The following is a 23,841-nucleotide window of genomic DNA, read 5'->3' on the forward strand; positions in this document are numbered from 1 at the left end:
GTAAAAAACAATAACGAGACTATATACAGGGGGGTACCGGTACAGAGTCAATGTGGAGACTATATACAGGGGGGTACCGGTACAGAGTCAATGTGGAGACTATATACAGGGGGGTACCGGTACAGAGTCAATGTGGAGACTATATACAGGGGGTTACCGGTAGAGAGGCAATGTGGAGACTATATACAGGGGGGTACCGGTACAGAGTCAATGTGGAGACTATATACAGGGGGGTACCGGTAGAGAGTCAATGTGGAGACTATATACAGGGGGTTACCGGTACAGAGTCAATGTGGAGACTATATACAGGGGGTTACCGGTACAGAGTCAATGTGGAGACTATATACAGGGGGTTACCGGTACAGAGTCAATGTGGAGACTATATACAGGGGGTACCGGTAGAGAGTCAATGTGGAGACTATATACAGGGGGTACCGGTAGAGAGTCAATGTGGAGACTATATACAGGGGGGTACCGGTACAGAGTCAATGTGGAGACTATATACAGGGGGGTACCGGTACAGAGTCAATGTGGAGACTATATACAGGGGGGTACCGGTACAGAGTCAATGTGGAGACTATATACAGGGGGTTACCGGTAGATAGGCAATGTGGAGACTATATACAGGGGGGTACCGGTACAGAGTCAATGTGGAGACTATATACAGGGGGGTACCGGTAGAGAGTCAATGTGGAGACTATATACAGGGGGTACCGGTAGAGAGTCAATGTGGAGACTAAATACAGGGGGGTACCGGTAGAGAGTCAATGTGGAGACTATATACAGGGGGGTACCGGTAGAGAGTTCATGTGGAGACTAAAAACCTTCAGTATGTTGTTGTTGATGTAGAGCTCAGTACATTTGTCTGGCAGTTGTCTAAAGACTTGCTGAGGAAGGGAGTTGAGGTTGTTGTGAGAGATGTCTAGGACCCTCAGATGAACCCGTTTCCAAAAGTAGTTGATGTACTGTATATAGTATCTTATCCCTCCACAGCATATCTAAACGGTTACCTTTGAATTCTAACTTATTCAGAGAAGTGTTTTCCAGCTCTGTGTTGGTGGAGGTGGAAATGTTATTGTAGTTCATGAGTAATATCTTCAGATTGGTCAAATTGTTGGTGAAATTCAGCATATGAGTCAAACCCTCAGACTCAAAGTAATGGTTGTTGTGGCTTATGTCTCACATAACTAAACTTCTCAGTTCCTAAAATGCTGAGGAATAGAAAAGGTCGAGACAGTTAGATGAGAAGTCAAGATACTTTAAGTTAGTGAGATAAGTGAACTCGGAACCATTTAGACTTCGGCTCATCGAATTTCCATAGAGATTTAGGCATCTAATGTTAGCAAGGTTCAAGAATCTGGAGTGAAGGAAGAATATGTTATTCCTGCTGATATCCAGTTTTTTTCCAAACTGGCTGCACAGTTATTAACGAATGAATTCCGTGTCCCAGCCTCCTTGTCCTACTATTTGCAGCTGCATGCATACTCATCATATCTAAACCAATGAATCTCTCTCACTTCTCCTTTGTGGTAGTGCTCAGCATCTGACATTGGGAAGCCATTTAAGGCTTCCCCTCCAGAAAAATCAACAGAATTACCACTTTGAGAAGGGGACGATATGTTATTGTCTATGGAATTGATTATTTGGAAGCTTTTGAGCTCCATTAGAGTGCTGAGGTTGGTCATTTTGATGAAGTTGGTGCCCAGGTCAATGACCTTGAGGTTCTTTAGAGGAATCAGTGGCCTGATGTCTGCATGGGTCAGTTGTTTGAAGATAAAGCCCCTGAGGGTGAATACTTTCAGGGATTTCAGGAAGGAGAATGAGTGATTCGGGTTCAGAGTAGCTGGGTACTTCTGCAACAACAAGTCTCAGATTAAAATTCACTGCTCAATAAAATATAAAAGTATAGAAACCAATCACTTCTGTTTGAATCCCAGCAAACAGAAGTGATTGGTTTCTATACTTTTATATTTTATTGAGCAGTGAATTTTAATCTGAGACTTGTTGTGTCCTGTGGTTTAAGAGGCAATAAAACTCATTGTCAATACCCCTCTAGTAATGACACTGTCCTTATTCCCCCTGTCAGATAACAGAGTGTCTATCCCTCCAGGTGTGTGTGGTGATGCTGCTGGGCCTGTGGTGCTTCTTCATGCTGGCAGCTTACCCACGTTTTGTCAAGCTTACCCGCGTTTTGTCAAGCTTACCCGCGTTTTGTCAAGCTTACCCGCGTTTTGTCAAGCTTACCCACGTTTTGTCAAGCTTACCCGCGTTTTGTCCGATCTGTTCCCAGACGCTTTTCTCGCCCTCCTGGTTTTTGACCTTAGCCTGTCCTGAACCCGCCCGCCTGACCACTCAGCCTGTCTGCCGTCCTGTACCTTTGCCCCATCTGGATTTCCAGAACTCTGCCTGCCGTCCTGTACCTTTGCCTCTGTTGCTGTAATAAACATTGTTACTTCGATACGGTCTGGGTCTTACCTTATCCTGATACATTTATGCAGTTTGCAGCAGTACTAATTAAATTGTGGGTCAATGCAGCTTTTCTTCAGCATTTGCTCATCCTTTCTTTGTAACATTTATTGAAAAAGTATGGATACAGTTCATCTTAATTATAATAGCATAAACAAGGAGGAAATTTACTGTAGACATGAGGGGACAGATTTCTCTCATGTCATAATGTTTACATATCTTACATTACTCGTCTGTGTGTATATACTGTATTTTATACCCTCTATTACACCTTTCTTATGCCATCGCTCATCCATATATTTATTTGTACAATTTCTCATTCACCCCTTTAGATTTGTGTGTCTTAGGTAGTGTTGGAGAATTGTTTACTTGTTAGCTATTACTGTGCCGTTGGAACTAGAAGCGCAAGCATTTTGCTACACTCGCATTAACATCTGCTAACCATGTGTATGTGACCAATAAACTTTGATTTGAGCTTGCACTAGGTGTTTGCTGATGAATGCCCTGATCTCTGGCCAGTCAATTGGTTAAATTACATTGTTTCGTCTCTTAATCGCTCCTAATATATCTGAAAATGATGCAATAACCATGAATTTAACTGATTCTATATAATGAGTGATGTCCCACGTTAAACCTGGACACACAAATAGTAGGAATTTGCACTGGCTTCAGCCATGATGGCATGAGAGCGAAATTAAACATCTGCACATCGCCTGCAGGTGCAAACGTGTGTTTCACTGTCCAATCCGAGGCTTGAATGTGATCTGAGGATGTTTGGTCTCTTGGGTATCTTGGGAAAGCCTCAAGGGAGAGCGGACAGTGCATTCTAAACAGAGACGCATATACTGGCCAAAAAGTTTTCAATTTTGTAATTTTTTTATTCGAGAAAAGTATGGCGGGGCATCTGTTAAACAGTAATTCAACTTTGTCCAGCCTAAAACTAAATTTAAAAAGTAGCACAAAATAATGAGGCTATATACAGAGGTTACCGAGTCAATGTGCAGGGCTACACGTTAGTCAAGGTAATTTGTCCATGTAGGTAGGGGTAATGTGACTATACGTAGATAGTAAACAGCAAGTAGCAGCAGTGTAAAAACAAAGAGTGTCAATGCAAATAGTCCGGGTGGCCATTTGATGAATTGTTTAGCAGTCTTATGGCTTGGGGTAGATGGTGTTAAGGAGCCTTTTGGATCTAGACTTGGCGCTCCAGTACCGTTTGCCGTGCGGTAGCAGAGTGGGTGACTTGAGTCTTTGATAATGTTTTCGTCTTCCTCTGAAACCGCCTAGTATATAGGTCTTGGATGGCAGGAAGCTTTGCCACAGTGATGTACTGGGCTGTACTCACTACCCTCTGTGGCGCCTTATGGTAGGATGCCGAGCAGCTGCCATGCCAGGCGGTGATGCAACCGGTCAGGATGCTCTCGATGGTGCAGCTATACAACTTTTTGAGGATCTGGGGTCCCATGCCAAATCTTTTGTCTCCTGAGGGTGAAAAGGCGTTGTCGTGCCCTCTTCACGGCATTCTTGGTGCGTTTGGACCATGATAGTTGATGTGGAGACCAAGGAACTTGAAACTCTTGAGCCGCTCCACTACAACCTCTTCAATGTGAATGGGGGCGTGTTCGGCTGTCCTTTTCCTGTAGTCCACGATCATCTCCTTTGTCTTGCTCATGTTGAGGGAGAGGTTGTTGCCACGTCCCTGACCTCCTCCCTAAAGGCTGTCTCATCGTTGTCGGTGATTAGGCCTGCCACCGTTGTGTCGTCAGCAAACTTAATGTTGTTGGAGTCCTGCTTGGCAACACACAGAGTACAGGAGGGGACTGAGGGCCCTGAGGAGCCCCCGTGTTGAGGATCAGTGTGGAAGATGTGTTGTTGCCCACCCTCACCACCTGGGGGTGGCCCGTCAGGAAGTTCATGACCGGCCTTTGAAAGTACTTCATGGCTACCGATGTGAGTGCAATGGGGTGGTAGTCATTTAGGCAGGTTACCTTCGCTTTCTTGGGTACAGGGACTACGATGGTCTGCTTGAAACATGTCGGTATTACAGACTCGGTCAGGGAGAGGTTAAAATGTCAGTGAAGACACTTGCCAGTTGTACATGTCCTGGTAATCCCTCTGGTCCCGTGGCCTTGGGAATGTTGACCTGTTTAAATATCTTGCTTATATCGGCTATGGAGAGCTTGATCACACAGTCGTCCGGAACAGCTGGTGCTCTTATGTATGGTTCAGTGTTGCTTGCCTAGAAGTGAGCATAAATGGCATTTAGTCCTTCTGGATTGGCTCGCATCACTGGGCAGCTCGTGGCTGGGTTTCCCTTTGCAAGCCCTGCCACATCCGGCGAGGGTCAGAGCCGGTATAGTAGGATTCAATCTTAGTCCTGTATTGACGCTCTCCCCATATATTTTGCAGTTACATAATGTCCCCATGAGTGACTGAACACTGACCAACCCCTACACTCCAAATTTTACGCTTGCTGCCCCAACACCACAGAAAGCACTGAGCTAGGCTGAAACAAATGCATTTTGGAGCTGCCTTACTCAAGAAAGCAAAAAAGAGACCATATTTGCATGCAGCTTTATTATTATTTTTGTAATTTTTTTAATGTTGATTTTAAACGGATATGTGACACGTATTAATGCCAAAATAACATGCTAAACAGGTGTGGCTCAAAACAGGTGGGGCTCTAACCCCGCTCTAAAACAGTATAAAAAGAAATGCCTTCAGAAAGAGGGAAGCAAATCAGGTGAGAACCTATAATAACCCCAATAATATGTGCCACGGCACCCAGAGTAAACCTGGTTGAGGGAACCAATCAGCTTGCAGAACACATTTGACTCACTGTAAGGAGAATTTGAGCTGCTCTTCACTTGTGATTGAGTAGAGAAGAGTTGAGTCATTACATACGGAAACAAAGCGATGCATAAACACATCCTAATAATAGACAGGCATTTGCCGTTTCATTAAACTTCCTTTTTTTTGCTTGCTGGAAGCTAAAATACAGACAACGACCAGGCACTACTTATTTGATAAGGTTTTCAAAGCTCACAAGGGATCAACAGTAAATAATATGGTAAGTTAGATGAATTACAATTTTAGCATTGAAGATGGTTACCAAGTCTATGTAGGATGTGCTTTTCTCAAGTGGCAAAAGGTATAATGAATCATTTGACAATATTATTATTTATAGGGGGAAGTAGAATTCAGTTTAACATCCATTTTACTGAATTGTTACATTCACAAATGCTTCTTCTAGGCAAAATGATGGTGCATAACTGCTATCCTGAAATTAGTGCAGAAAGTTTGGGCATGGTATTTTGAAAAACATTTTTTGGGGGTGGGTACATCTTCCCATTCTAATTCAACTAATATGGTAGCTCAATGACTTTCATTTCTACTATTATGATAACATTGTACCACCAGTAGGAGTAGTAAAACGAATGGTAACAGTAATGAGCATTTTTTTGTAAATAAGGATTTTCTGAAATGAAGGCCACAAATGCTCAAATCTAAGGTCATCAATATTTTAAAATAATTTATTAAAGTGATATGATTATCTGATTTTGCTCACAATGTTATGTGCCTTCATTTAAATTGACTAACACCAATTGACACTTTGGATTTAGATGCACCAAATTGTTCATTGTTAGCACATTTTGTTATTGTTAGCACATTTTTCAACGTGGATGAAGAACAGCTTGGCACACTGCCTGTCACCAGGCTTTCCACGCACATGAAGTATGTCCTCACTGATGTTGTGGACATTCTAACCCCGTTAGATATTTGTACCTTTATTTAACTAGGCAAGTCAGTTAAGAACAAATTCTTATTTTACAATGACAGCCTACCCCGGCCAAACCCTCCCTTAACCTGGATGACTCTGGGCCAATTGTGCGCTGCCCTATGGGACTCTTGATCACAGCCAGTTGTGATACAGACGGGATCGAACCAGGGTCTGTAGTGGTGCCTCTAGCACTGAGATGCAGTGCCTTAGACCACTGTGCCACTACATAAAAAGGTGGGTACAGATTGTGTCACAATCAGCTACATCCTTCCATGCATCAGAGGGGTGACACATTTTTGTTTTTGCCCTAGCACTACACAGCTGACTCAAATGATCAACTCATCAAAAGGCTTTGAGGATTTGAATCAGCTGTGTAATGCTAGGATGAAAACAAAAATGTGTACCCCTTTAGGTCCCCAGGACCAGGATTGAGAACCACTGACTAACCAATTGCTCCACAATGGAAAACTTGTCAAAAACCTGAAACAAGCAGTGGACAAGCACCTGACTGTATACGAGCTGAAGAAACCATACCAGATTGCCTTAGTCTTAGATACACACTTTAACTGGCATTGTGCAATGCCACTGAGAAGCCTACCTTTACTTCAGACATCAATTGTCTTACCACAAAGTTTACCAGCACTACACAAGATGTCCCACACGGTGAGCCACCACCTCCAGCGAAGAAAAGTCGATTGGACACGCTGTTTGGTTTCATGGAACAACCAAGCACGGCAGCATGTACTCCATATCTCATCACCCCCAATCTTCCACCAACTACTGATCCACTGAAATTCTGGAATACACAAAGTCAAACATGCCCAACACTGAGCAGAATTGCTGTTGAGTACCTACATATCCCAGCATCCTCTGCAGCTGTGGGGTTGCTTTTCAGCATTGGAGGGCATATCTTCAGACCAGATCACTGCTCAATGTCCAACTCGCTTTCTGAAACCCTGATGTTTTTAAAAATGTAACATGGCATCTTGTCCTCTTTCATAAAACACCAATGTAATTTATGGGCTGCATATTGTGATTAAAAAAGGAAATACGACTTATACATATTAAGTTGTTTGTTATTTCAAATGTAACTACTAAGTACAATACATTCACAACTATTTTCAAATGTATCCAAATAATCTAATATTTTTAGGAAAATACTGTCGTTCAAATACGTTTAATAATATGTATTTTAATATATTATATATACATACCAATACTTTCCAAATTGTATTTTCAAATACATTTTAAAATTCAAGTACTTTTTTCAAAATGGTTTTTTCATATGTATTGGAAAGGTTTTGAAATACCTGAAATTGTTAGTTTTTTTACCCATTTCTGCATCATAATCATCAAAAAATATTTTTTATAGCTTTCTTGGTCTTATTGATCTATACAGTATATGAAATACTTATGTTCACTGTCTAGCATTAAAAAAAACGTAGATAGATATCTCTAAATCCCTAAAACATGTCACTACACCTCTACACGTCACCAGTGGGACAAGCCAATTTGCTAGCCCCCAGTAGTTTCTACAATGCATTCACATATATCTGTTGCAATAGAAAGGACTTACAATAGAATGACCCTATTGCAATAGAGTGGCCATAAAATGTGTGAGTGTAGGTCTAAAGTCAATAAGTAAGTCATCATTATATTTCCATACTCACACGTTTGTACTGTTTGCTTACAGGATGCTACCACCTGCTGGTTACAGTTGGCTCCATTGTTCCTATACCACTTCCTGGTACCTACCTCATGTCATTGGATGCCACGGCAGTTTCCATGTGACGTTACGGTCAATACTACCAATACCACGGATGACATCATCTTTAATTGTGAGGAGCGTCGACTGAAAAATGTACCTGTTGGCATCACCAGGAATGTGACCGTGCTGGACCTATCAGAAAACAACATCAGAAATGTATCTCTTGATGCATTTTCTAATCTGGAGAACCTGACCCTTCTCAATCTCAACTGTGTCAACAAAAATGGTGACACACACATCGCTGAAGGTGCCTTCAAGAATCTGACAAACCTGCAGGACCTAAGGCTTAATGGCAATGGCCTCATCAACATTCCTCAAATTCTCCCACTCATTCTGGACAAACTCATGCTGGACAATAACAAGATCAATTTCTCGAATATGATCAACCTTGTCGGTATACAACATGTGAAGGAGCTGTACTTATCCAAAAATTGCTATTACTGGAATCCCTGTGAGACTGACTTTACTATTGGATATGGCACCTTCTCAGTATTGACTAAGTTGAAGGTTTTGATGTTGGCCTATAATAATTTAACTCGTGTTCCAAAAGGACTGCCAAGCTCTATACAAGAATTACACCTCGATTCGAACAAGATACAGCAAATTGCTGAGGATGATTTCCTTGGACTAACCCATCTAACAATCCTGGAATTACAGGGAAACTGTCCACGATGCTCCAATGCTCCATATCCTTGTGTTCCCTGTCCTAATGATTCTCTGGATATTCATCCTCATGCATTTCATGGTCTTACACAGTTACAGACACTGCACCTAGCAGGCAACTCACTTCGTTTCATCAATAACTCCTGGTTTGAGAGCTTGAACAATCTCACACATCTGTTCCTGTCTTATAATTACTTAACAAATACTATCACCAGTGGAACCTTTTTTAGCTATCTACCAAAGCTAGAAAAGATTGATTTGTCATTTAATTATGATTTGCTTGCCTACCCTGAAACCCTTGAGCTTTCAAAAAACTTTTCACAATTGGTGTCTCTTACAACCTTACATATAATGGGTTTTGTTTTCAGGGAAATTCATTTAGAAACACTCAGACCGCTTTATGAACTCAAGCGTCTTTCAGTGTTGAACATCGGAACTAACTTTATTGTTCGATCTGATTCCCACATATTCAACAAATTCTCAAACTCAAGTCTCAAAGTCATATATCTTGCGGAGAACAGGCTTTATCCAATTTCAGTGAATGAGTCCCCAGGTTGTGGCACAGGCGGCAACTTAAAGTCGGTGTTGTACACGTCGCCACTGACTGGATATTATTCCAATTCAAGGGACTTTTCTTACGGAATAAATCACAACCTTGTGAAGCCAGAATGCTTTATCTCTGGTCGAGTGCTGGTCCTTAGTTCAAATAATCTCTTTTTCATTTCTCCAAAGCAATTTGAGGGCTATGGTGACATTGCATGTCTAAACTTATCAAGAAATGGATTTTCAGCAGCATTGAACGGGACAGAGTTCACCTCATTACCAAACCTAAAATATCTCGACCTGTCCTTTAACAAGATTGACCTGGCCTATGACAACGCCTTCAAGGAATTAAAGAAACTCAAAATACTAGACCTAAGTTACAACAGCCACTATTTTGAAGTGTCTGGTGTGACACATAATTTAAATTTTTTGAAAAATCTACCGACTTTGAAAGTATTGAATATGTCACACAATAACATTTTTACATTAACCACTAAGCAGATGACAAGCACATCTATAAAAGAGCTTCAATTTCAACACAATTTGTTGGCTACATTATGGAAAGAGGGGGATGACTCATACAACAGCCTTTTTAAAAAGCTGACGAATTTGACCTATCTGGATATTTCATTTAACAGCATTGAGAAGATCCCATCAAAAGTCTATGAAAACATACCATATACCCTTCAAAAACTATGTATTAGTCATAATTCACTCTGCCATTTTGATTGGGATAAACTGGCAGGTTTTCAACAACTGAATTTCCTGGATCTAAGCTACAATTCTTTATTTCATGTGTCAGCAAATCTCTCAAACTTCACAGACACACTTCAGATTCTTGACTTAAGCCACAATCAGATTTTTCAACTCTCTCGTGGATTTCTTAGGGGTGCTCAAAGCCTTCAGATACTTGACCTCAGCTACAACCAACTTACTATCATCAACAAGACCACCTTCCTATCGGGCCCTGAAAACTACATGAAAACCTTGTCCTTGCAAGGTAATCCATTCCAGTGTACCTGTGATTTACTAGAGTTCATCCTGTGGATAAAAGATAACAAAAACGTGGAGATCCCCAGACTGGCCAGTGAGGTGACCTGCAACATGCCAGCCAAAATGAGAGGCCAACCAATGATACTGTTTAACATTAAAGAATGCAACGAGGACAACATAGCCTTCCTGATTTACTCCCTCTCCACTTCCTTGATCATGTTCACTGTGGTCATCACTATGGCAGGGCATGTGTTTTATTGGGATGCCTCCTATATTCTATACTATCTGAGGGCAAAGCTGAAGGGCTACCATTCGTTGAAGTCAACAACAACAGACAATCTCTATGATGCCTTTGTTACCTACGACACCAGAGACCCGTTGGTGTCAGACTGGGTACTGAACCAACTGCGGGTGCAGCTGGAAGAGAGGGGGGAGAGACACCTGCCTCTCTGTCTGGAGGAACGAGACTGGGCCCCCGGGGTCCCCCTAATAGACAACCTCTTCCAGAGCATTCGACAGAGCCGCAAGACTGTCTTTGTGCTGACCGAGGCTTACATCAGGACTGGGAACTTCAGGATGGCTGTGTACCTGGCCCACCAGAGGTTGCTGGATGAGAACATAGATGTGATTGTGTTGGTTCTCCTGGAACCCGTGCTGCAGCACTCTCACTTCCTCCTTCTGCGGCGGCGTCTGTGTGGAAGGAGTGTTCTAGAGTGGCCCCAGTCTGCAGCCGCTGAGACCTGGTTCTGGAAGCACCTAAGGAACGCTGTCAGGTTAGACAACCAGGTGATGTACAACAAGATCTACTCCAGGTACTTCACCAGCAAGTAGAGCACAGTCCAGACCAGAGACTCAAGAGGAAAATATATTTCTCACACAAATAGACTGAGCAGTTACACACACAAACTGTGATACCTTTTACAAGCTCTGACTCTGACTATATCAGTTTTTCTATCTCTTGCACTGAATAATATGGATGATACTGTACATCTGAAATCGACAATATGTATATCAATGTGCTATTCATTGTTCTAACACTATGGCCACCAGTAACTGTGCATTATAGTTGTGGTTCAGTTTTTCAGTTTTATGCTGTCTATGGGTAGTAGATAGTTCTATTCCTATTTGTTTTTGTCAATACATTCAAACTGCATGCCATTTGTAAGTAGATATCTGATTTTAAAATGACTTGGTGCAGTCTGTCTATGGGCATCCGTCTTTATATGATAACAGGAAGTGAACTAGTCTTAAGTTCCTGTTTCTTTAGGCTCAGATGAGGATGTGAATCTGAAGCCATGGTGCTAGCCTGTCAGTGGCACTTCTTTCTTTATTTCTTTATACTTAGAAAACTATAGGCTACAGTGATTCAACTGAACCGGTATTGTTGCAACACACTATTTTATTATATTAATCAAAACATTGTTTAGGGAATCTCTTGTAAATGTGGACTATCCATTGGACTACAGAGTCACAGCATCAAGGTCCCTTATGATAATTGAAAATGCATTATCTAAATGTAATCAATGACATAGGGATGTGTAAAATATTACAGTTGCATAGCCTCCAGACAGGTAGGCTTATGTTTCTAACGCAAACCAATAAACGCCAGTGTTACCACCTGATGTAATACTATGTAAATCCACAGGATGTCATCATTGAGACAATCAGTAAGAGTTACTTATGCGGTGACAGCGGACTGTTTTGTGTCGGCAGCGCAATGCTCTAATATCAAATCAGATAAAATGCAAGGTCCAATACGTTAAACAAATAAAACCATAACTATTGTGTATGCTCTCTCGCTTGTAAATATTGATGTAATACGTATATATTCCAATCCTAGATAAGCTCAAGAGTGAAGGAACGTGACGTCATGTTTACATTTGCATATTGCGGACTATAATAGACCTTGCTTGATTTACACGCCTTCACTCGTTCTCTACGCAATCAGGATTGAGACACATCTGTAGCCAGTACAACTCCGGTGAGTGCACAAACACATTATTTGTTGTCATAAGCGCTGCATAGCCGCTTTTTCTAAATGATTTTACAGCAATACAATATGTTGGTTAAGCTAGGCTACACATTGTCGAATCGCAGCAAAAAGGTGTAAAGCCAAATGCATTAGAGGATACTCACTTAAAATGTATATGTTGAAAGCCCTATTCAATGGCATGTAATTGTATCTTGTATACATTTTTAAATGGCAAACCCAGTCTCGGGCAAGATGCTGAACCGACTCTGAGTGTATCACATCCGGCGGTGATTGGGAGTCCCATAGGGCGGCGCACAATTGGCCTAGCGTCGTCCGGGTTTGGCCGGGAAGGTCGTCATTGCAAATAAAAATCTTCATAACTGACTTGCCTAGTTCAATTTAAATGTAGTTGGAATTTAGGCTTATGTCGATTTTTTTCGTTTTTTTTTTGTAGCGTGGATGGACTGTAGACTCGGTTAATGTTGCGTAAAACATTATCATGGGTTTTGGGGTGTGCTACAATGTCAATATGAAACGCAAAGTTCCAACTGTTTTTCTGAAAGGTCGACTCCACTTGCTTCATACTGTCTTTTTGAGATTCTGCGATGCAGGGCGGTGGTTCTTCCGCCTGCCTGCAGACGGCTTGCACAGAATGCCAGTTACTTTCTCTAGTCATAGCGCTGATAACGAGAACACGTGCTCGTGGAGTAAACGCCCTAATGAGATTTGCCTTGCTTTTATATAAAATCAATGGATTTGTTGTAATTGTCGGATGCTTGCCCTTGACATTTCATCACCCACGTGCTGTAGAGCAATGAACGAAACTGCCTCAGAAGGTTGTTTAGAATATGGGCAATTAAGAGTAGCATCTGAGGGAAGCAATGCAACAACAAAAAAAAATTCAAGGGCCTGGTGTCACGTTTGCAAATTTATCTAATCGGTAATAAATTATCTTGCTGCCTTTTCATTCCCATTGTAAACAGTTTCATCTCTCTTACCAGATCCTCTGCAAGCATGTCTGACAAGCCAGATCTCGCTGAAGTCTCTAACTTCGACAAGACCAAGTTGAAGAAGACCGAGACACAAGAGAAAAACCCATTGCCCACCAAAGAAAGTAAGATTGGTGCTAGGTTTAGTCTACTTAATAGCACACATCACTTGTGAAATTGGTGTTTACCGTACTAACAAATTGACCATTTAAACACTTCAGCATACACATGGACACTAAAACATATTTTCCCTTTGCAGCCATCGAACAGGAGAAGCAAGCAACAGCATGAAGCCCAAGCCTCTGCTATGCACACTGTACATTCCACAAGCATTGCCTTTTTCACCTAGTAGCTGTGTAACCCAAAACCTAAGTTGCATTGTGATTGGACAAAAGCAATGACTGTACAGCCCCTCCCTAGAATGTTATTTTTTTTTTTTTTTTTTTTTTTTACATCAAGTCTGAAAACAACTACTGACTGGCACTCTTTGACTAGGAGGATGTGTTGCGTGTCTCTAATCACTTCCAGCACCGTCACCTGTCCCTGCTGTGTCCCCTACTTCCAGCCACTTGTGGTTGTGAAGGGAAGTGCAAGGGTGTGATGGATCTGCCCAACCCGGGGACCCACTTCTGACGTGTAATTCAGCTTCTGGCAACATGAAATGCTTTCAAATAAAGCAGTGTTTTGTTTTTCTTGTTCAAATTCTTTTGTATAAATTCAATTATTGGAATGCAGAAGTTTGTTTTGATATGCAAATAAAGTTATAACTCTTTCTTTGGGTGACAGTAGGTTATTTTCATACATTTTGAATATGCTTAAACTAGTTTCAGTAATCACATTGCCTCCTGTAAATGTATTTTGTGCATCTGACGTAAAGTACAACTCTGCACATTAGGCAAGGGTGTATATACCAAATAAATTGGCCATATTTTGGTGTCCTGGACTCTTATTGCATCAAAAGCCTGAAATCACAACCGCCAGAATCCAAGCAATGTTTTACCGAGCTGCTGTGGATTGCCGGGTGGGCTTTAGAGCACTAAGTGGATGAGCAGACATTGCCTGTGCTGTCACAGTGCGCCTGCCAACTGACCTAGAAAAACACCTGTGGCAATCTTTACTGCAAATGGCTTAATGGTCTGCCTGCCCGAGCAAAACGATGCACCCTTTGGCGTTGGTCTGGACTGGAGGCAGAGAAGGCCTCTGACTTCTGGTGTACTCCATCCTTTCTGTTGGGCTGGACTTGTTAACTGTTTTGTTGTTGTACTGGGTCTGAGGGACAGAACCCTGTCTGAATACTAGTCTGTCATCAGCGTTTAGGCAATACATTCTCGCTATTTTGAGATTTCCACATTTTTGCCACCAACTGCTTGGACTCTAAAATACAGGTTATTTAAATCATCCACAATCCTAACTAGTTGAAGGTTTATGGTCGGGATGCGTGGATTGCTGTCAAACTAAGTATCCATGACATTTATTCCATTGAACGGGTCTTGAGTGGCAGCCTGGTGTCCCTATTCCTCCAGGACAAGATGATCTTGTACCAGATCAAAAAGGTTAAATCATGTTTAGTATAGGGTACTTTCTGATATTACTCCCCATGGGAGATTAAATGTACTGTACAAAAGTGTAAACATGCTCAGCAAACTGTAGACCCATATCTGCATTTATAGGACTTCTGACCTATCAACTCAGGCAGATTACAAGCTGTTGGAATGTCCTTTAAGACACTAACCTCAAGCTCTTATCTCATTAAACCACCCCCATCATGACACAGGCCAGACATACACGTCCTGCTCTGACCCGGGCGTATGGTGGAGTCCATATCCTCTTTGGATAAGTCAGGAGCATCTTCAGTCCCCCCCCCACCACACACAGCGCTGTGGCACAGCATAACACATCACAGTAAAAACCCAACACAGATTGGCCCAGCCCAGGGAAACTATAGCCTCCGCCTCAGATTTATCTAGCCCATCCCATCTTAGTCAAGTTCAGCCCAGCCTGGTGTAGAGTCCACCCCAGGTCAGCCTGGTACAGCCCTGCACAGGACGTCTTCCTCTCAGCTGCACCAGGCCATTGTTCACGCAGTCCAGAATAACAGGAGCAGGAACCCTCACTGCCTCCAGCTGTGATACAGCTATTTCAGAGAGCCAGCTGACGTAGACACACTGAAAGACTCCCCCCTCCGCTGTCATAGCTTCCTCCTGCTCCCCAACTAAACAAAAAAAATAAACGTTCTCTCACTGTCAACTGTATTTATTTTCAGCAAACTTAACGTGTTTGTATGACCATAAGATTCAACAGCTGAACAAGTTCCACAGGCATGAGGGGTCAAAATCAAAAGTAATAATCTGTATCTGGTGTGACCACCAGCTGCATTAAGTACTGCAGTGCATCTCCTCATGAACAGCACCAGATTTGCCAGTTCTTGCTGTGAGATGTTACCCCACTATTCCACCAAGGCACCTGCAAGTTCCCGGACATTTCTGTGGGGAATGCTCAATGGGATTGAGATCCGGGCTCTTCGCTGGCCATGGCAGAACACTGACATTCCTGTCTTGCAGGAAATCACACACAGAATGAGCAGTATGGCTGGTGGTAGTGTCATACTGGAGGGTCATGTCAGGATGAGCCTGCAGGAAGGGTACCACATGAGGGAGGAGGATGTCTTCCCTGTAACGCACAGTGTTGAGATTACCTGCAATGACAACAAGCTCAGTCCGATGATGCTGTGACACACCGCCCCAGACTGTGACGGACTCTCCATCTCCAAATTGATCCCGCTCCAGAGTACAGGCCTCGGTGTAACGCTCATTCCTTCGACGATAAACGCGAATCCGACCATCACCCCTGGTGAGACAAAACCGCGACTCATCAGTGAAGAGCACTTTTTGCCAGTCCTATCTGGTCCAGCAACGGTGGGTTTGTGCCCATAGGCGACGTTGTTGCCGGTGATGTCTGGTGAAAACCTGCCTTACAACAGGCCTACAAGCCTGTTCTACAGGGCCTACAATGTGCATTCCTGGTGTAACTCAGGCAGTTATCGTTGCCATCCTGTACCTGTCCCGCAGGTGTGATGTTCGGATGTACCAATCCTGTGCAGGTGTTGTTACACGTGGTCTGCCACTGCAAGGACAATCAGCTGTCCGTCCAGTCTCCCTGTAGCTCTGTCTTATGCGTCTCACAGTACGGGCATTGCAATTTATTGCCTTGGCCACATCTGCAGTCCTCATGCCTCCTTGCAGCATGCCTAAGGCACGTTCACGCAGATGAGCAGGGACCCTGGGCATTTTTCTCTTTATGTTTTTCAGAGTCAGTAGAAAGGCCTCTGACTACTGTCTCAATGTGGTGGAGGGAGTGCAGTCTTCCCATGCAAGCTATCACACACATACTCACACACAGAGATTCTGGTGTGATCTACGAGAAATATGAGTAGTTTGATAATATACAGCACCAGAAAGATGGGTACTGCTGACTTAGTATTGTCAAATTTACTGAACAAAAACAAAAGCAACACCTAAAGTGTTGCTTCTGTGTTTCATGAGCTGAAATTAAACATCACAGAAATGTTGCATACGCACAAAAAGCTTTTCTCACAAATTTGTTTACATCCATATTAGCGAGCAAGATAAGAGAATACATCCACCTGACAGGTGTGGCATATCAAGAAGCTGATTGAACAGCCTGATTATTACACAGGTGCACCTTGTGCTGGGGACAATAAAACACCACTCTAAAAGATGCACTTTTGTCACACAACACAATACCACGGATGTCTCAAGTTGATGCAATTGGCATGCTGACTGCAGGAATGTCCACCACAGCTGTTGCCATGGAATTGAATGTTAATCTCTCTACCTAGAATTTGGCAGTACGTCCAACCGGCCTCACAACCGCAGACCATGTGTAACCACGCTAGCTCAGGACCTCCACATCCGACTTCTTCACCTGCGGAATCATCTGAGATCAGCTACCCGGACAGCTGATGAAACTGTGGGTTTGTACAACTGAAGAATTTCAGCACAAACTGTCAGAAATTTCAGGGAAGCTCATCTGCATGCCCGTCGTCCACATCGTAACCGACTTCAGTGTGCAAATGCTCAACTTCGATGTCCTTTGCCACGCTGGAGAAGTCTGCTCTTCACGGATAAATCCCGGTTTCAACTGTACCGGGCAGATAGTAGACGTTTGGGCGAGAACTTTGCTGATGTCAACGTTGTGAACAGCGTGCCCCATGGTGGCAGTGGGGTTATGGTATGGGCAGGTATATACTATGGACAACAAACACAATGACATTTTATCAATGGCATTTTGAATGCACCGTGATGAGATCCTGAGGCCCATTGTCGTGCCATTCGTCCGCCACCATCACCTCATGTTTCAGCATGATAACGCACGGCCCCATGTCGCAATGATCTAAACACAATTCCTGGAAGCTGAAAATGTCCGAGTTATTCCATGGCGTGCATACTCACCAGTCACCCATTGAGCATGTATGGAATGCTCTGGGTTGATGGGTACGACAGCGTGTTCCAGTTCCTGCCAATATCCAGCAACTTCGCACAGCCATTAAAGAGGAGTGGGACAACATTCCACCGGCCACAATCAACAGCCTGATCAACTCTGCGATGGAGATCTGTGGCGTGGCATGTGGCAAATAGTGGTCACACCAGATATTGGCTGGTTTTCTGATACAAGCCCCTACCTTTTTTTTTAAGGTATCTGTGACCAACAGATGCATATCTGTATTCCCAGTCATGTGAAATACATAGATTAGGGCCTAATGAATAATTTCAGTTGACTGATTTCCTTATATGAACTGTACCTCAGTAAAATCTTTGAGATTGCTAAATTGTATTTTTATATTTTTGTTCAGTATGGTAGCGACAATGTTGGTGTAGTAGTGAACTACACGTAGTTTAACTACCTTTTTCAGTAGCTTGTTTGTAGTTGAATCGAATTCAAATCTAGGCAGTGTTTTCCGTGGTTAATTACTTTTTTGTAACGTAGTGGTGTACCTAACTACTTGAACTACACAATACTTTTTTATGCAAAAATGAAATATGGATGAAGTAGGCAAGAATTTACATTCTTTTTTGGCATTTCAATCTCAATTGAAACATTGTTTCGGTGTTTAATAGGATTAATTGCATATTCCATATTATCCCAAATTGAACTGTTCTTCCAATTTGTAGTCTGCGACATTTCAAATTGACGTGATAATTTTTCAAGTAGTTTTTCAAGTAGTGAACTACTTTTTCAAAGTAACTTTAGCTAACTTTAGTTTAGATTTTCTTAAGGGTAGATTTAGTGTACCTTAACTTCTTCCAGTCTGAAGTAACTGGTTGCTTGGTAAACTATGTTTTCAGAGTAGCTTCCCCAGCACTGGGTAGCGATGATTCATTTGCCAGTCTGTTGTATTTGTTATTTAAGACCTGGAGACCAGGCTTTTTTCAATGGAAATGTAGCATATACACAATGCAGAGGCGGCAGAGAGTGTGGTTTCCTGTGTCTACTGTGGCCTTGGGACGAACTGCTCAGTAATGAGGGGTGGCAGGTACACAGTTGTTCTGCCTGAACCTAATCCAAGGTGACAGGCACCGTCTAGGTCATGTGCTCTAATATACAGTACAGGAGAGACAGCGACACTGGCAACACAGGTGCCGCCACTGCGCTGTAGGGAAATAGCAGGGGCAAACAAGTTTGAACCCTCCACTTTGTGTTTGAATTGGTTCAGGTTTTAATAGCAGGCTACACTGTAGAGGAAGATGCCCTTGCCATGCTGCCAGGTCATGTCAAATCCAGTTGTAGAATCTAAATAATTATCTTCTTCTGGCCTGCTGATTTTGTCAACAGTAGCTACACCTTGGGATATTGTTGTTGTTAGGGGTTGTCGTCATCCACCTTGGATCATCATCTGACCTATAATCTAAGCATTTATCTCATTTAGGGATAATGTGATTCCTGATTCCTGCTTAAAAGCTAAAATGAAAGCAGGAAGCACCAGTGACTCAGTCTATAAAAAAAGTGGTCAGATGAAGCTAAACTACAGGACTGTTTTGCTATCACAGACTGGAACATGTTCCAGGATTCTTCCAATGGCATTGAGGAGTACACCACATCAGTCGTTTTAACAATTTTTTAAATTTAACTAGGCAATGGATTACCAGGACATGTAAACCAAACAGTTAATAACAAATTCTTATTTTCAATGACGGCCTAGAAACAGTGGGTTAACTGCCTGTTCAGGGGCAGAACGACAGATTTGTACCTTGTCAGCTCTGGGATTTGAACTTGCAACCTTCCTGTTACTAGTCCAACGCTCTAACCACTAGGCTACCCTGCCGCCCCAATAAGTGCATTGAGGACGTCGTCCCCACAGTGATTATACGTACATACTCCAACCAGATGCCATCCTGGCAACATTCGCACTGAGCTAAAGGATAGAGCTGCCGCTTTCAAGGTGCGGGAAGCTTACAAGAAATGCCCTGCGGCGAACCATCAAACAGGCAAGGCGTCAATACAGGGCTAAGATTGAATCATACTACACCGGCTCCGACGCACATCTTATGTGGCAGGGCTTGCAAACTATTACAAAGGGAAGCACAGGCCCGAGCTGCCCAGTGACACGAGCCTACCAGACGAGCTAAATCACTTCTATGCTCGCTTCGAGGCAAGCAACACTGAGGCATGCATGAGAGCATCAGCTGTTCCGGACGATTGTGTGATCACGCTCTCTGTAGCCGTCATGAGTAGGACCTTAAAACAGGTCAACATACACAAGGCTGCGGGGCCAGGTGGATTACCAGGACGTGTAATCCGGGCATGTGCTGACCAACTGGCAGGTGTCTTCACTGACATTTTCAACATGTCCCTGATTGAGTCTGTAATACCAACATGTTTCAAGCAGACCACCATAGTCCCTGTGCCCAAGAACACAAAGGCAACCTGCCTAAATTACTACAGACCCGTAGCATTCACGTCCATAGCCATGAAGTGCTTTGAAAGGTTGGTAATGGCTCACATCAACACCATTATCCCATAAACCACAGACCCACTCAAATTTACATACCACCCAAACAGATCCACAGATGATGCAATCTCTATTGCACTCCACACTGCCCTTTCCCACATGGACAAAAGGAACACTTATGTGAGAATGCTATTCATTGACTACAGCTCAGCGTTCAGCACCATTGTGCCCTCAAAGCTCATCATTAAGCTAAGGATTCTGGGACTTTACATCTCCCTCTGCAACTGGATCCTGGACTTCCTGACGGGCTGCCCCCAGGTGGTGAGGGTGGGTAGCAACACATCTGCCACGCTGATCTTCAACACTGGCGCTCCCCAGGGGTGCGTGCTCAGTCCCTCCTGTACTCCCTGTTCACCCACGACTGCATGGCCAGGCACGACTCCAACACCATCATTAAGTTTGCAGACGACACAACAGTGGTAGGCCTGATCACCAATAACGATGAGACAGCCTATAGGGAGGAGGTCAGAGACCTGGCCAGGTGGTGCCAGAATAACAACCTATCCCTCAACGTAACCAAGACTAAGGAGATGATTGTAGGCTACAGGAAAAGGAGGACCGAGCATGTCCCCATTCTCATCGACGGGGCTGTAGTGGAGCAGGTTGAGAGCTTCAAATTCCTTGGTGTCCACATCAACAACAAACTAGAATGGTCCAAACACACCAGACAGTCGTGAAGAGGACACAACAAAGCCTATTCCCCCTCAGGAAACTAAGAAGATTTGGCATGGGTTCATTTGTATAGTTTGGGGAACTGTGACACAAATAGACAGAAAGATCACTATGTTCATGTATTTTTTTCAACAGATTATAGTCTGACATCAGCTTATGACTGATCATTACATAATGGAAAACCCAGTGTTTTTGCTGGGTTTAAGGGTTTAACTGTTGGTCTTGGTGCCCTCATTTTCCATGCCCATGTAGTTTTTGAGGAGGAGTGGGTGGATGTGCCCTCGTTCTGTGAACACAAGACAAATGATCATTTCCCCCATGGCATTGCCCCTATGGCACACCTAGACTCTGCAGATGGGGGGTTCTGCCAGTGGCTTGCCCCTGGCCATCTGCCAGCTGAAGGTGTGAGTGTGGAGCAGCATTAGAGGACTTGTTTAGTGGCTGTCAGTAGAAATGAGGTCCTGAGTGTCTGATGGGACTGTTTCATGTTCTACTCCCTCTGTGAAGGGGCTACAGCTGCTTCTTTTCACTGTGTGTGTCTGTGTCTCGCAAATGACTTCCAGGCCTGCATCGAGCATGCACAGAACATAACAGCTGTGCTGAAATGACAACAACGGTTTGTGCTCAGGGCAGGGCACAAGTTCACATGGCTCGTTTTGATTCCCAGGCCTCTTTTAATCCAAAGTCATTTTCTAGTGAACATGGTGCTGTTTATTTTCTATTTGCCATTTTGAGGGAACAACAATGGCTGTCACAATGAAAATGCCTCCTATAAGGTGACACACTGATCAGCAATCCAACAAACCATACAGACAGACAGAATAAAATGTGACATAACGCAATAGAAGATTAGGGTGAGGTTATCTAGATCAAGACATGTTATTTTTAGAATAATAATCGTAATAGAGGGGAATACTCAGAGCAGACGTTTAGGATCCAGTGAACCCTCAAAACACTATACAATATTATAGGTTCTGTTATTTAGCTGTGCTGCAGAACCGTTACACGTCTGCGGTGCCAACCTCTCCTCCCCCTCCCTCTCTATGAGGCTCCAATCACAACAGGCCTTCAGTGTCCAAACACAATGTGGACAGACACAACGGCCGGACACCGGAGGAACACAGTAGCCCATGCCACACACCCTGGGGGAGAGGCGCTGCCACGCCAGCCAGGGACGCTGCCACCCTTCTGTGCCCTCACTGACCCTAATTAATTGAGTAACTGTTCGTTACATCAAAACACTTTCCAAAGACGGGCTATTTCAAAATACCATATGTCAATATTGGCTATGGCAATGTTGGGATCCTACTCATATTATTTCCCGTTGTTTGGTGATTCTGACAAATGTGTAGTATTTCGGTGATTCTGACTAATGTGTAGTATTTATGTCAAGCTGTTTCGGACCAAAGAGCAAGGGGTTTTATCTTGGTGGAATAGATGAGCATGTGTTATTGAACAGTTGCTGCTTTTCAGTGTGAAACCAGCCCCAAAGTGCCCCTTCAGCCACCCCCAACAGTAAATAAACTGTTTGAATGTATGGCTAATCCATTGCAGTCTCTGACTAGTAGGACTTTAAACTGACAGGGTAACTTCAACTCCTCCTCTGCCAAATCTGTGGCTCCCTCCCTCAATCCACTGATGTTTTCATGGGCTTCTCTGCGCCGTGATGCAATTTCCATTATCTACACAGTGAAGGAGAGACGGTTGTCCAGAGAAAGGGATGCAAATGGTGACTCCACACACAAACACACAGTCACACTGAGAGGTCATTGTGATGAATTTGGCCCAGAGCGAGGACCAGGAGGCCATCTGCCAGTGTTGTGACGGGACGGCACTCGCCTCTCTGACTGACTGGACCGGGTGTGGGCTGCAGTTTAGCTGTCTCTCTCTCTCTGGGAAAAACACAGATGTCTTTGAGTCCCTGGCTGCCACAGCCACAGCCTCATGATGGCCGGAGTGTCAATCTAATCAAGAGCTTGGAGTGTCATGCCACAATGATGCTGTGGCTACTGTACTATGGTCTGTCTATACTATCCAGTAATGAAGACATACTATCTTGTCAATGCTCATCTCTACAGAATTACAATTATGTGATGCTTCTTACCAGAGCCATATATTTAAATACTTGACAACATTCTCATTGTGAAAAAGTTCAGGAAATAAATAGTACAGTATGATAGAAATCCACAACAAATTCTCTAAGCCATCAAATACTGTACCCCTCTCAAGCCGTAAATAAACGAGAAAAGCTGTACTCAAATTCATTAACGTAAGGTCATACAGATACTTCACTGCACCAGCCAGTAATTTTCTGAACAGGAAACACTGCAGGGTGAAAGAGACAGGGCTGGTTCCTACAGGTTAGTATTACTGGTTATACAAGAGGAAGTTGCAAGCGGGGCAAGAATAACTTCAGCTAGCAGCCTCTGTTGTGGCGAAAAATGTTTATCTCTGTTTCTGTGTTCAGTCTCAGAGCTTAATGGCCAGGTCCTTCTTTCTCTCTCTGTTTCCATGGTAGCAGACAGGTGCTTACGGCTTTTCCTGAGACGGGTGCGGTTCACAATTCGAAATCAATGAGCTTTGGTTGATGCATGTGGTTTTGAGGATACATAGAATGAAATATTCCTCATATTTCCACATTTCCAAATGTGCAATGTAGTTAATAATTGTTTTGCTGTAGAATATTGCTGATTTGCCCATAGATAAGTGTCGTAGAAATTCAGTACTGAGAGAGACTTGGTCATTTCTTCAAACAATCATCTTTATTTAATATCGATTAATAATTGCAATAATGAAACCGTCGACCCCAAACTCTGAAGTGTGTTGCCGAGTGCTTAACTGATAAAGAAAAAACAGATGCTATATAGGACCTAAAAATGCTTAGTCAGACTGGTTACAACTCCCATAAGCCACCTTGGTTATCGACACAGGATGGTGTTTTACCCCCAACCCGGCTTAGTTTCC

The 23,841-nt window shown here is 43.2% G+C and overlaps 1 protein-coding gene and 1 pseudogene across 4 annotated transcripts; one reads left to right on the top strand and one right to left on the bottom strand.

Annotated features, from left to right (window-relative positions):
- Positions 1-876: 876 nt before the first annotated feature.
- LOC109871140 (toll-like receptor 7) lies at positions 877-2,490 on the bottom strand (annotated as a pseudogene).
- A 2,830-nt stretch (positions 2,491-5,320) lies between these two features.
- On the top strand, positions 5,321-14,111 carry LOC109870795 (thymosin beta 4 X-linked). Of its 4 annotated transcripts, XR_002252218.2 has the most exons (5): positions 5,321-5,536; positions 7,941-11,592; positions 12,055-12,195; positions 13,188-13,300; positions 13,435-14,111. XR_002252218.2 is itself a non-coding variant. In XM_020461416.2 (4 exons), exons 1-4 carry the CDS (start codon positions 5,534-5,536, stop codon positions 13,464-13,466), a joined length of 3,234 nt encoding a protein of 1,077 aa, XP_020317005.1. In that variant the 5' UTR covers positions 5,366-5,533; the 3' UTR covers positions 13,467-14,111. The 4 variants fall into 4 exon arrangements, 2 of the variants coding, with proteins under 2 accessions (XP_020317005.1, XP_020317006.1); XR_002252217.2 differs by having other exon boundaries at positions 7,941-12,195; XM_020461416.2 differs by lacking the exon at positions 12,055-12,195 and having other exon boundaries at positions 5,366-5,536; positions 7,941-11,026.
- The last annotated feature ends 9,730 nt before the right edge of the window (positions 14,112-23,841 follow it).

This window comes from Oncorhynchus kisutch, linkage group LG26 (assembly GCF_002021735.2).
Source record: "Oncorhynchus kisutch isolate 150728-3 linkage group LG26, Okis_V2, whole genome shotgun sequence".
Classification (NCBI taxonomy): Eukaryota; Metazoa; Chordata; class Actinopteri; order Salmoniformes; family Salmonidae; genus Oncorhynchus; species Oncorhynchus kisutch.